Source organism: Pogoniulus pusillus, chromosome 6, assembly GCF_015220805.1.
Source record: "Pogoniulus pusillus isolate bPogPus1 chromosome 6, bPogPus1.pri, whole genome shotgun sequence".
In the NCBI taxonomy this organism is placed as follows: Eukaryota; Metazoa; Chordata; class Aves; order Piciformes; family Lybiidae; genus Pogoniulus; species Pogoniulus pusillus.
Genome location: NC_087269.1, coordinates 6,801,804 through 6,816,793, shown reverse-complemented (window position 1 = coordinate 6,816,793; position 14,990 = coordinate 6,801,804). Strand labels below are relative to the sequence as shown.

The following is a 14,990-nucleotide window of genomic DNA, read 5'->3' as shown; positions in this document are numbered from 1 at the left end:
AATGAAAACCAAGTCCAGTACTTGGTCAACCTTGGAAAGCAAAGCATGTGAGAATGCTTTATGGGAAAGCACTGAAGATATCCTACTTACTTCGGATTGAGCTTCAATCCTATTGAATTTCTGGTGGACATTGCAATTTGCTTGGATGAACACATTCATCACTTTCTGGTTTGAAAAAAAAGTTTTGACAGGGGAGAAAAAAGACAGCACTGGCAAAATAAAGGTGCAAGTGTGTGAGAAACAGCATCTTTGGGAGTTATTGCTCTGACCTTCTAACTTAAAAGTAAATGATAATGTAAATAATACTGTTTTATCTCCAGTGAGGGCAGAATTGGCCCCTCTTGGGCCCTTAAACCTATTGTCTTTAAGGTTGTGTGTTTTGTCTTGAGGAGGAAAGTAGTAAGGCTGCAGGTCTGACAACATATGTTATTACCCAGATGGATCATTAGGGATTCACAAAAAGTGAATTTCACCTGGTGAGGTTGATCAGACAGGAAGAGATCTGCTTTAAATCACCCCCTGCAAGTAAGACCTCTCTAGAGGGAAGCAAGCCCTGGTGAATAGCTCTGCCTTTCCTCCTTCTAACTGTTCTGTTGGTTACTTAGTTGTGTTCAAGCCTTTTCTCTTCCATTCCAGATGCTCACACATATGCAGCCACACAGGTGCAGATATTGTGATTATTTAAGTGCATGAAATGGTAGTTCAGCAGTATATTAATGGAGTGTCAATTGCACTCTGTTAATACAAACAATAAATCTCTCTCGCACAGGTGTTCCTCCTACTTACCATGTTTAATAAGGCTTCAGCTTTCATCACAGTGCCTAAGGAGTCCAACCTGCTTGAATGGATTTGGGAAAAAAAGGCTTTAAAAATGTTTTAAGGGAAGGTCATTTACAGTTTTCACATCTTCACTTTTCTGTGATTGGCATGTAAAGGAGATTGGTGAAGGTGGTGGAACACTGGGACAGGTTGCCCAGGGAGGTTGTGGATGCTCCTGCCCTGGTAGATGTTCAAGACTAGGTTAGATGAGGCCTTGAGCACCTGTTCTAGTGGGAGATGTCTCTGCCTATTATAGTGGGGAGTTGGAACTAAATGATCTTTGAGGTCACTTCCAACATAAACCATTCTATGATTCTGTGAAGATGCAAGCAAAGAGTAAAGTAATGCTGTACAAGTAACCTCAAGTGGAGGTGTGTCCTGGACTACAAGTCTGGATCACTTCTGCAATCCAAATGCATACGATTACTATAGAGAGGTTTATAAACTGACCCCAACTGGGTCAGTGACTTCTAAACAAAACCAATTGTAATTTCATTTGTATTTACCTAGGTGTTGCTTAAAAGAAGTGAAAACCGAGCTTCTCCAGCACCCTAAGTAAATTCTTTTTCTCTTCTATAGAGATATGGGTTTACAAGACCAAATTAGATTCTGGCATGATTAATGCATCTCACCAAATTCTTGCAGAGTAGCAAATTAGTTTATAGTGATTTTCTTGAAAACAAATTAAATGGCTGCACAACATCAGAAGAATAGAGATGTTTGTTCATCACATATGGATAAATGATTCAATAGAAAGGAGATGTAATCAAACTGAAAATTTAACTTTGTGTGGAAACCAAAAGAAACCCAAACCAACTGTTGCAAGTATTGCTGTCCGTTAGAGAAACCTGTGTAGTTTCTTGCATTTTAGCATGTAATGTGTAGGATGGAGTGAGAGAGCATCAAGGATTTAATTAGCATGGGCTTTGCACATAATTAAAGCAGATTATTACTGGAGGTCTTGGTTGATGGAAGTGTGTGTGTGCAGCCCAGCACACAGCTGCTGTCTGGGCTGCAACAAGAGCAGCATGGCCAACAGGGCAAGGGAGGGGATTCTCCCCCTTTACTGTGCTCTCATGAGACCCCACCTGGAGTACTGTGTACAGTTCTGCAGCCCCCAACACAAGAAAGACATGGAACCGTTGGAGTGAGTCCAGAAGAGGCCATGAAGATGCTCAGAGAGCTGCAGCAGCTCTGCTATGAGGACAGGCTATGAGTGTTTGAGCTCTTCAGCCTGCGGAAGAGAAGGCTTTGAAGAGACCTTGTAGTGGCCTTCCAGTATCTGAAGGACACCTGCATGAGGGCTGGGAAGGGACTATTTACAAGGTCTTGTAATGACAGGTCGAGGAGTAATGGGTTTAAACTTGCAGAGGGGAGATAACTAGATGTTAGGAAGTTCGTTAGAGTGAAGGTGGTGAGACACTGGCACAGGTTGCCCAGGGAGGTTGTGGATGCTCCTTTCCTGGAGGTGTTCAAAGATAGGTTGGATGAGGCTATGAAAGACCTGTTTTAGTGGGAAGTGTTCCTGCCTATGGCAGAGGGTCAGCACTAGCTGATCTTTGAGGTCCCTTCCAACCTGAACCATTCTACGGCTGTATGAATTTGTGAGTTGCATTTTTTTATTTAGTTATTCCATTAAAAATGCTAAAAGCTGAAGTGTTTATAGCTGGAACTAGATGATCTTTGAGGTCCCTTCCAAAGTAAACCATGGGCTGCCCAGGAAGGTGGTGGAGTCACTGTCCCTGGAGGTGTTCAGGAAAAGACTGGATGAGGCACTTAGTGCCATGGTCTAGATGACTGGATAGGGCTGGGTGCTAGGTTGGACTGGATGATCTTGGAGGTCTCTTCCAACCTGGTTGATTCTCTGATTCTATTTTTCTGTTCTATTCCTTCTGTGTGTTTTTAATAGCCATCACTTTTGCTGATAACAATTATTTTGTGAGTAGAAAGTGTTGTGTCACTCATGGACTTGATTGATTGCTTTCTGAAAATGTTGTATATGCTACAATGTTGCCTTTGTTCTCCCTAAAAATGTGGATGTATTTTGCTACTGCAACACCTGTTTGAGTCTCCTCCACAGCTTATATTCTAGGAATGCAGGGTAAAGTCTAACCACATGGACTACTACTTACGCAGTGACTAGTTGTTCCTTATGTTTTTAATGTGAAAGGAGAAAGAGAAACTGCACATAAAGATCTACCATCATTTTTTTATTGCATAAGTGATGTTGAGAAAACAATGGAACACTTAGGGGTGTTCTCAGATTTCTGTAATTACCACTGGTGGTCCAAGGTCCAAAAAAAATTACAATAATGGAATAAAATAATGGTCTAACAGTAGATTGCTTTCCTCTAACTACTGCAAAGGTAAAACTTCTTAGGGAAAAGCCACCGAGAGCCTTTAATTCTCTTAGCTCTGCTGTTCTGTGAGAATATTGAATGAATTTCCTGACTAAATGTGATACCTGCTTTATTAATTGAAATCTAATATCATAGGTATTGCAGCATTCAAAGCTGTTACTAAACTAGTCTAAATGTAACTGTTTTCAAGCCAGTTGTAGTATCTAAAGAGAGTCAGAAAGAGGTTTTGAGAAATTTTATCTTCAGACTCAGCAATCAGCTACAGTTCCTTTTTATTTTTGGTCTTTTGTATTGTGATGGTTTGGGTGTTCCCTGCCCCCCCACACTTTAGAAATCACCCAGACTAGACTCAGCCAGCTCTGGGAATATTAATGAAGCTTATATTTACAGCTGGCACAATATACAAGCAGATATTTACAATACATGCAGTTATATACAGAAATAGAGAAGGTAAAAGGTAATACAGAAACATAACTCCCCTCCCAGAAACCTGAGTCCCCAGGAGGGGCTCTCAACCACCCCTTCACGTTCCCCATACCCCTCTCAGGCTTACCCCAGTCCCAGTGAAGAATGGAGGTTCGGCCAGAGGGTTAAGAAGCAAAGTGGATGAGCCCAAAACAGAGGGTGAGGTTAGAGAGAAAGATGCAGCTCAGCCAGCAGCCCCAGCGAAAGTGATTATCTAATGTTTTTATTTCTTGTTCCTATACACCTCAGCAAGCCTGTGAGTGAAGTAGACATCACCATTGTTTTCCTTTCACAGCCTGTAATCTAGTTCCTCTCACCAAAACATTCTAGCTTGCTTCAAACTAGCACATGTATCTTCTTGATACCAACGGACAAATCTGTAGCAAGCTAGGGAATGCCAAGGGATAGGATCCAAGACATAGATAATACACCTCATAATGTTATTTAACCATCATCACTGAAGGTGTGCTTTACTCTTCAGATTTAAAGATTATTTTTTTTTTTGAGGGGCAAAGCAAGGTGTCAGGAACCATAGCATCATAGAGTCAGGAATCATAGCATCACAGAATCATAGAATCATAGAATGGTTTAGGTTGGAAGAGATCTCAAAGATCATCTAGTTCTAGCCCCCACCATAGATGGGGACACCTCTTACTAGAACAGGTCACTCATTAGTTAAGCAAAGCAGGGAGGGGAATAAGTTAATCAACTTTAGATAGAACCAATCCCACTACCATGACACCTCCAACTCCTCGCTAAGTTTCCTTTGTCAGTCTGGTGTTTGTTGGTATTTGTTTGCCTTAGTCTTTGTTTTTCTTGATGAACTGACAAAAGCTACCCCAAAGCGTATAGCAAATCTCTGTCTATCCATAGTCAGGGAGACCAAGCAGCCCACACTATCTCATAGCCACTGCAAGCCTGGATAGTCTAAAAGCACCAGATGTTGTACAGACCTGGATTACAGACTTAGCAACAGATATCTCACACTGAAAGGAAAGGGGAAACTGCCTAACCAAAAAAAAATCACTTCTGGCACCACGAAGCACAAACATTTCACACAAATATGTAGGGCCATTTCCTTTTCAGAGGGACAAAAAATGGGAGTGTTTGAACACTTCCTAGAAGATCTTTTATGGTATATTCTGCATTTCCCACAAACTGACAACAAGTAATTTAAAAGTCAGTTCTCTAAGTAGGAGTTTCTTAGCCCCTTATATAGATAGCTCTTATTACTAAATACAAAGGAGCACAACTTCTCCTCTCGACTCATGTGTGGCTGTTTAATTCCACACTACCATTATTTGGCATATTATTGTTATGGTTTAAGCTCTATCTCATATTTTATTTATTTAATTCAGTTAAATGGACAAGAAAAGGAAAAGTTACCTTCTGGACTCTTGGCTGTCTTCCCATCTAGTAAAAATTATCGCTGAAGAAAATGACGGAGCTACTTGCCCAAAGTAATTTCCTACTTAGTTTGGTTTGTTGAATACATCTTTCTCATAGTAAGAGTGCTGTCAACTCAAAATACACATCCATGCACCAAACAGGAAGAGAGGCCCATAAAAAGACTGTGATTTTGAGGTTCTGTCAGCATGTCCTTCTTTTTAGAAAAGCTAATTCAAGTCAAAAAAGCATTCACTGTGACAGGTTATGAAGATGCTTATTCTTCTTGGCAGTTGCTTATGATTGTTTTTCTCTGTGACTAAGTCTGAGATCTCTGGATATTGTCTAGGCACACCTGCCAGATCAAGATGCTCAGATACACATGAAAGATTTGACTATTTCTGACTTTGAAATGAACTTAGATCTGTTGCAAGATACAATGGTTCCTCTAGCCGTGTACAGTCATGAACTTCAGATGACTCTTTCTTTCCTTCTGAAAAGCAGACATTTCAGTATCAGGTTCTTATATAGTTAGGAGAAGGATTTTTGGATCCAAATTCTGTTCTTCTTCTATTCAATGTGCCTTTTGGATTTTTTTTTCAACCTGACCTGAACTGCAGTACAGGAGTGTATAGCACAAACAACATTCTGGCTTTTTCAGTCATGAAAATGCATCACAAGTTAGTCCACTGGGAGAAAGTTTGGTTGAAGGAACAGAAAAAGTGTAGGAAGTACCAGGCACCTGGAAAATGTAACCAGATAACTAAATCAAATAAGAGTATTTATAGCACAATCTCTTGCAGAAGGTGAGATATTTTTTTTCAGTGGCTACTCAGAAATACTAATAACCTTACTGAAAGCAATATTCCCTCACCCTTATAACACTATACCTAACATAGGTATTTGCTATGAAGAATAAATGTATGCAGTCCTGATATGCATCTGCAGATGTTGTTGCATCTGTACTGTGTCCAGTTTTGGGCTCCTCAATTCAAGAGAGATGCTGAAATACTGGAATGTGTCCAGAGAAGGGAGACAAAGCTGAGGAGAGACCTGGAACACAAACCCTATGAGGAGAGGCTGAGGGAGCTGGGGTTGTTTAGCCTGGAGAAGAGGAGGCTCAGGGGTGACTTCATTGCTGTCTATAACTACCTGAAGGGTGGCTGTAGCCAGGTGGGGGTTGGTTTAATCTCACAGGCAACCAGCAACAGAACAAGGGGACACAGTCTCAAGTTGTGCTGGGAGAGGTCTAGGCTGGATGTTAGGAGGAATTTTTTCCTAGAGAGAGTGATTTGCTATTGGAATGGGCTGCCCAGGGAGGTGTTGGAGTCACCATCCCTGGAGGTGTCCAAGAAAAGCCTGGATGAGGCACTTAGTGCCATGGTCTAGTTGATTGGCTAGGGCTGGGTGCTAGGTTGGACTGGCTGATCTTGGAGGTCTCTTCCAGTCTGGTTGATTCCATGATTCTAAGGTTGTGGTGACTGTGATCATTTTCATCAAAATAAGAAATAAATAATACAAAACACATCATTAACATACACAGGTAATAGACATTGTGTGTTTACGGGCAGCTCTCTACAGACTTGGAATAGTGATCAGTGACAGAGCTCATTAAAGTTCCCTTCACAGTAAGTGCTGGTGTTATTGATGACCATGACATTGTCTTTGGTGTCTTCACTCTGTCCTGTGGTCGTCTTCATGAGGCACTCGAGCCTGTAATTCTCATCGCTTATCCGTGTATCTTCAGTGATTAAATCCATTTGTGCAGCTATTCATGGGCACTGCATCTTCTACAATGGAAGGATTTCAAATAACAGATCCTCTACCATAAAAAAATTCTGTCCACTATTAGGTGAGCATGTACAGGCTTTAACACCCAGCAGAAAGAATGCAGGGTACAGAAGGTGAAGCTGTTATTTTAATAGTATAGCATTTACCCACTCTCTTCTGTTTAAGTCTCTGCATGGCAGCTGTCATTTTATTTTTGTTGCTTGAGGTCACCTTCATAATTTTGATTTAAATGTCAAAAAAAATTTTCCAATTTATCTACCTGAGTTTTAGTTATTTTACTATCTTCAGTTTTCTGAATGTTCTGATTCAACGTAACAAGGAAACCATGTAGATTTTTATCAGCTGAAGACATCTACCCAATTGTTATCTTTCAATAATGCATACTTAAATTGAAAAAAAAAAAAACCCAAACACATTTCCAGTTACCTGCCTAACCATGAATCTTTATTCCCTTATTTTTAACAAAGAGGCTAGTGAGAGCTCAGTGCAGTGCATTCCTCATTAAAATGAACAATAGAGGAGGAAAAAAGGGATTTGAATATGCATACCAGCATGTAAGACTAACTTGATTTCAATGTAAGGTGGGTTTTTTTTTCCCCTGTTTTGAGAGATAGTGTAGCCTTACATCAGTTCAAATGCAGCTGTATACAATCAGAGGAAAAATGTTTAAACATCCCAGCATGGGTATTTCCATTTAAATCTGATTACAGTGAAATAAAACTGTAGCTATTAAAGGTTTAGAAGAACTACAAATACAAGCAGTAAAAGAAGACAGTTAGTAAATGAGGTAGTAAAACATTTCAGCAGGGCAAACAGTTTATAGCACTCAGCCTTCCTGTAGCAGACTCTGCTATTCACTACAGACCCATGCATTGTTCCCTGAACTGCACTTAAACCTGCAATTAACCTTTCACGCCTAATGAAGCTGTTTTGCTGCAAAATTAAAATATATAGTGCTGCCTGTTTTTACAGAGGCTGGGGGGAGAGCATTTCAAAATGAATGACTTTTTCAGATGCTTTTTGCTCAAATGCAGACTTACAGAGCTGTTTGTGTATAAAAGGGGAATGAGTTTTTCAAGGCAATCTCCTTTGATGTGCTGTGTTTCGTTCCTGTACTTATTAATTGCTTTGCATGATTGTAAAAAAGAAAACAAAAAAAAAACCCCAAAACCCAAACAAACAAAAAACGACAGGAAAAAAAACCACAATAACAACAAAAAAGAAAACTCAAGCCCCCCCCCCCCCCCCCCCCCCCCAAAAGGAAAAAAAATCACACACCAGTAATTTTATGATTAGACACTTACTTTCTGAGTATAAACTATTAGCATTTAACTTCCATTAGGAAAAACAACAATACTTCTGCTAAAGATAACCAAGTTCCTATTGCTTTCTCTGGTTATTTTTTGTGTAGTGAATGCAATTATCTCTTATGAAAATATGCTTTCCACTTATGTATATGACTGGGCTCGCTTGTTAATGATCTTCCCATACACATCCTTAAAACAAGCTAGAGGTTGTTTGAGCTGCGTAGAACTAGGTCAGGTTATTTCTACAGCACGTAGTAGAAAAACAAAGTGAACATAAAAATAGGTCCAAGTCTGCAGCTAGGTTTGAATTTCCAAAAATTAGACTATTAGAGGTAACCCACTGAATATCTATGTAGGAAAGATACTGATTGCAATGTTCCTTTCTACCACTTTACTCAAGAGTCAGAAGCAACCAGAGATCAGCTACTGGTTTGGAAAGTACCAGTTTGGATGGTAGGTAGGATGGTTAAATGGCAGCATGCAGTGAAGACAGGCAAATGTAGAAGTATAAATATCATAGAATCAGCCAGGTTGGAAGAGACCTCCAAGATCATCCAGTCCAACCTAGCACCCAGCCCTAGCCAGTCAACTAGACCATGGCACTAAGTGCTTCATCCAGTCTTTTCTTGAATACCTTCAGGGATGGTGACTCCACCACCTCCCTGGGCAGCCCATTCCAATGGCAAATCACTCTCTCTGTGAAGAACTTCCTCCTAACATCCAGCCTATACTTCCCTCAGCACAATAAGAAATATATTAAATAAATAAAAAGTAATTTGAGGCATAGGAAGCTCCATGTAAACATCAGGATTTTTTTTCCCTGCAAAGGTGATAGAACACTGGAACAGGCTGCCCAGGGGGGTTGTGAAGTCTCTCTCTCTGGTGATATTAAACACCTGCCTGGGTGCTGTTCAGTGTGATCTGGTCTAGGTGATCCTGCTCTGGCAGGAGGGTTGGCCTGGATGATTTTCCAAGGTCCCTTCCAGCCCCTAACATGCTGTAATTCTATGATCTGAGGTAACTGATAGAAAGCACTGTATAATTTACAGTTCCAGCACTAATATTTATACTTTCACACTTGTTGTTTAGATATGAAAGCCTGCAAAATAAGGGAATGCTTTCATTTTTTTCTTTCAATGAATATTTAAGCCACAGCATTTTTATCAAATATTCTGTTGTATTTTGATGTAAATTCTGCAGGCTTGTAGTGCCTGTGCATCAGCTTGACTTGGTAAATGAAATTCCTTTAGACTGCTAGTCTGAAATAATGAATTGTTCCTCCAGTTAATTGTATTGCTTTGATAACAAGGAACTATGCTGGGTGCAGAGAACATAATAAATTAATTTCATCAGATGATTTGTGTGGCATTTTGAAAAATGATCTTCCATGGTGACCCAATTTTAATGGAACTCTAACAGTGTATCCCAATATGCAGCATTCGATTTGATGGAAATAGTCCTTCCTTTTTGTTACTGTGCAAAGTGAGGTTAGCATCAGGCATCCTAGTATATCCTAAAACAGAAAATTTGTTTTCCTAGTAATGTGCATTCCATTTAGCATACTCCCTAAGCCTAGCTGTTAAGGACAGGATTACATATAAGCAACCATCAACATGCCATTTAGGTTTCATCTCTGAGTTTGCTAATACTGATTCTTTAAAGATGCCTTAAAACTTTAATTTATCAAAGTCCAAATTAAGGCATCTCTAGCTTCATGCCAGGAAATATATGTGTATCTGGGAGAAAATGACTTAATTAATCTTGGCTCTTACATATATCAAAATGTAGCAATGCTAATTGTACTCAGCATTTTACATTACACTGCCATGCTTTTTCAAAAGGCTGTATGGGTGTTAATTAACTCTTACAACATTGCTGGGAAGTAAGGACATTTTTTGTTATTTGGGATACTGGAGACCTCAACTTAATCTGACAGCATCTCATGTACTAAGAAAGAAGCCTGTAGAAATATTTGTACGTGAACCAGGAATAGAACAAGGGGACACAGTCTCAAGTTATGCTGGGAGAAGTATAGGCTGGATGTCAGGAGGAAGTTCTTCCCAGAGAGAGTGATTGGCATTGGAATGGGCTGCCCAGGGAGGTGGTGGAGGTGTTCAAGACAAGACTGGATGGGGCACTTAGTGCCATGGTCTAGTTGACTGGCTAGGGCTGGGTGCTAGGTTGGACTGGATGATCTTGGAGGTCTCTTCCAACCTGGTTGATTCTGTGAAAAATACTTCCCAATGGGTAACTATTTTAATGAGAGGACAAATGAGAAAAACTGCAAACTTGGATTCTGTTAAACTGAGTTTGGTATTGGCATGAGTTTAAAAAATATTCCTTGAACTTGGTGAAAAGTATTTTCAAAATGTCTTTGTGGAGTTGTAGTGTCATTGGTTAGAGATTGAGAGTACAATACCTGAGGGGGCCTTCAAGAAGGATGGAGAGAGGCTTTACAAAGGCCTGCAATGATAGGATGAGGGACAATGGCTTCAAACTAGAGAAGAGCAGATTTACACTGGGTGTTAGGAACAAGTTCTGCACCATGAGGGTAATAGAACACTGGACCAGGTTTCCCAGGGGGGTAGTTTGGGCCCCATCCTGAGAGAGCTCAACAGGGCTCTGATCTAGTTGAGGATGCCCCTGCTGACTGCAGAGGGGATTGGACTAAATGACCTTTGGAGGTCCCTTCCAACCCAGACCATTCTATGACTCTATGCATTGGGCCTTTTGGAGAACAGCACCATCTTTGCCTTCATTGCAGATATGTATTGAAGTGCTTTTGCAGATGTATCACAGTTTTATTGCAACCATGGTTCACCAGAGCACACAAGCAATGGAATACTCCTAATCCATTCCCAGTGTAAGGTTTTGCTTTCACATGTGTTATGTGTGTGGTCGATGACAGTACTGCAGCAGAAGTTAGTCATTTCTAGCAAGTAAGCAGTTACAAGCAAATGGAAGAGTAAATACTAATTTCCTAAGCATGCCTGTCTGTGCCTTCTTGTAATAGCCTCTTAAGGTTATAGCAGTCATAAAATGTCAACAAGTGAAGCAAAAGCAGAAAAAGAAGAGTTTTGATGAGTTGACAACATTTGGAATTTATCTATGCCAATACCATCACCATTCCCAGCAAGAGTGGTCAGGCATTGGAATGGACTGCCCAGGGAGGTGGTGGAATCACCAGCCCCGGATGTGTTTAAAAGTCATTTGGATGTGGTGCCTGGGGATATGGTTTAGGGTGCACCTTGTAGAGTAGGGATGTTGGTTGGACCTGGTGATCCTGACGAGGGCCTCTTCCAACTTGAATGTCTCTGTGAGTCTGTGATGGTAAATACTAACTCTGAATATTCCCTAGTTAGAGAGGCATGTAAATTGCAAAGGGAAGTATTTGAAGATAGAATTTTCTCTTAAGTGTTGTCTCCAGTTCCCTTTTATATTCTGATTTGATAGCTTCACCCATTTCTAAATGCAGTGCTCAAACATTTCATAAGAGACAATCCATTTCAGGGAGCTGCTGGTCCACATAACCAAGAAAATGGTGGTAAAGAAAGGTGACGCTGAGATCATACCCAAAAAAAATCAGTAAGAAACTTAACATAGCATTCAGTTGTCCTGATTTTCAGTCTAATGTCTTCACTGCACTGTTTTCCTTGACTGTTAACAGGTAGCCTTTTAGAAAGTGAAAACTTGTAATGCACCAGGGCAGGTTTAGGCTGGATGTTAGGGAGAAGTTCTTCACAGAAAGAGTGATTTGCCATTGGAATGGTCTGCCCAGGGAGGTGGTGGAGTCACCATCCCTGGAGGTGTTTAAAAAGAGGCTGGATGAGGCACTTTGTGCCATGGTTTAGTTAATTAGAAGGTGATAGATTGGACTCGATGATCTCAAAGGTCCTTTCCAACCTGATTAATTCTGTGATCGTGTAGTTCAGAATTAAAACTGATGCCTTCTGGGAAAGCAGGAAAACTTGGCATGGAAGGAACCATCATGATGCTCTGGAACTCTTCTCAGGAAAGCTGGGCATTAAATGTTCTTTTTCCTTTATTTCTCTTACAGGTCTTGCAATTGCAAGTGCACTGATAGACATTTCACAACAGAAGCCTGCGGACTGTAAAGATAAGAGTTCAGGAGTCAGAAATCGAAAACATCATCTTTCAACACGTCAAGGAACTTGTGTCTGAGATTCCAAACCCACAGCTGTATATTCTGTAATGTTTTCTTTTTAAATGGCTTCTGTTGAAAGCTATACTACAGCCTCAGTTTTTATGGAGGCAGATCTATGAATGAACCTATGAGGTACTGTGCTCTGTTCTAGTCACACAGCCTACTCTACCCCAGAGCAGAACAAGCTTACGGTAGGTATTGTCTGATGGTTTTTAACAAAGCGTGGATCCTGACAGCAACAAAAGATGAAATAAAACACTTAGTATTCTTAATTCTGACCATAGCAGAGCAGGAAAAAACCCTTGAACAGAACTAGGAAAAACTGTACATTGTTTTGTAATGTAGAAGGAAATTGTATAATTGAAAACTAAGCAAATTCCAGGGAACTAAAGGAATTTTTTTGTACAGCTTAATGTAACAATGAGAATTGTACAGTTCTTTCCTTATAAGCAGCATTAAGATTTCTTTCCAACAAGCAGGAATGAAAGAGGATCATTTGGATTTAGCTGTTCCTTTGTAATTTCCTCAGATATGGAGGCAGCTTTTGAATTTAGCAGACGTATATCCCAAGAACAGCGCATGTCATATGGGAAGGATTCCATACAAATAATAATAGGAATAATTTGAGCGTTTCAGGATTGTTTTTCTTTACTGTGAAAAGAACTCAGAAACTTAATTGGGGCTGCAGCTGAGTATTGGGTGGGCCTTCGTGTGTCTGTACCTAAGAGTCTGTTCTTAATTCCAAATGATGACTTTTACAAAGAGGAAGTGTCAGTCCTCCATGCCAGCTGGTTAGCAAAATTAACTGAGCATGGAGAAGCTTCTTCTGCAAGAGTGTGCTTGTTTTTCCAAGAGTCTCCAAGACTGCAAATCTAAGGACAGTTTAACTTGTTGTTCTACTTGCTCCCATTTCAATATTGAAATTTGCTGGTGTCTATATATTGTCTTGACCTCCAAGCAGAAGAAATTAATTCTAGACCTTTGACCCTTGTTTTTATAATGGGAATGGGTAGATTCAGACTGGATATTAGGAAGAAGTTCTTCTCCGTGAGGGTGGTGAGAGCCTGGAATGGGCTGCCCAGGGAGGTGGTGGAAGCCCCATCCCTGGAGGTGTTTAAGGCCAGTCTGGATGAGGCTCTAGGCAGTCTGATGTAGTGTGAGGTGTCCCTGCCTGTGGCAGGGAGGTTGGAACTAGATGATCCCTTCCAACCCTGACTGATTCTATGATTCTATGAATAAAGTATGGATTTTATTTTTCTTTTTCCCTCCCAGCTGCAGAATTTAATTTTGCTCTCACTTTCACACCACCAGTTAAGGAATTACTCTGCATAGCAAAAGTCAAACAAATATTTAGAAATCCAAGATGCTTCCAGCGGTGGTTCTCAAATCCAGCAGCCGCTACGGAACCTCACACAATCAGAACTCAGCAGCAAGGAGCTGATGTTCCTTTCTGTGGAACATTAGTCTTTCAGAGGCTCAGTCACCACAATAGATAACCTAACAAACAGCTTTAACAGCCCACAGTCTTTTTTATTTACTGAGAATTCATGAGCATACAAAAGAGTAAGAGAATGCTAAGGGGTAGGTAGCAGATATGTCATATCCTCATTAACACATTACATGTTGACCACATAGGAGTTTTGTCCAAGCTTGTTGAAAATATCCTTTCTCAGCTCCAACTTAGCCATCACACTAATGCAGGAAAGTGATACAGAGGTCTAAATGCCTCATGTAATGATAGACTTTTGGTAAATATGAAAGCTATAAAAAGATAATTGATGTTTACTACTATATCTGTATTTTTCATGTTCTTTTTATTTCAGGGAGATGATGACATTTTACTGTTTATAGTTGACTACATAGTTACTTGCATGCCATGGTGGTGCAGTAGCAGTAATAAAGCCCTGTTGTGAGTTGTGTTTATTTTGTAATGCCATTCATACCTGGAGGTGCTCAGCTTCATTTGGGTGAGGACTAAATGTAAAAATGACTATAAAAACAAACAACAAAAAAAGGAATGATTGTACAGTCTGTAGTTTTATCTTATCCAGGAAAATCATGTTGCATCTAACCATTACTGCTCTATTGTTTTGATAAATTATGCTATAATTATTTCTTATGCTGGCATGGTTGTCTCAATATTTTCATATCTTAAAATAAGATTATTATTCAAAAATAATGCCATCACAGTCCTGTGATTTTTATTGCCTATTCTGACCTCAGTCTCTTTTATCTCAAAACTTCCTCTTTTTTATTCTAAAGGTCCTATTGGAAACTTTCTATCAGTGCTACTTAGCCTAGTGGGGGGGGGGGAGGGAAGAGATCTTTTGAAAACAGCCCTTTCTGTCAGTTTTAAAGTTGACCTTTAGTATGAAATGGGTGGAACTGGTTTGTATGATGCATGCACTTATGAAAAGGGAAGAACCACTTGTCTGGAATATGTTCCAAATTCTCAGTTATCTTCAACCTAAACATGCCATTGAGCAACCTCCTTGTTCAGCCTGAACTGCTTCCAGTTCATGTGAACATGCTGGAGAGTATCCGAATAAGGGCCACAAGGATGATCAGAGGGCTGCAGCACCTCTCCTATGAGGACAGACTGAAAGAGTTGGGGCTATTCCATCTGGAGAAGAGGAGGCTCTGAGGTGACCTTGTTGTGGCCTTCCAGCATCTGAAGGGGGCCTGCAAAAAGGGACT

At 40.3% G+C, this 14,990-nt stretch overlaps 1 protein-coding gene across 4 annotated transcripts in view; it reads left to right on the top strand.

Moving 5' to 3' along the window:
• Nucleotides 1-14,472, top strand: part of ATRNL1 (attractin like 1) — a 624,604-nt gene extending 610,132 nt beyond the window's left edge. For all 4 annotated transcript variants that reach the window (XM_064144312.1, XM_064144310.1, XM_064144319.1 and 1 more), the window contains one exon: nt 12,186-14,472. In XM_064144312.1, the coding sequence (XP_064000382.1) occupies nt 12,186-12,310 (125 nt within the window). In that variant the 3' untranslated portion in view covers nt 12,311-14,472. The remainder of the gene's footprint in view (nt 1-12,185) is intronic.
• Nucleotides 14,473-14,990: the final 518 nt, after the last annotated feature.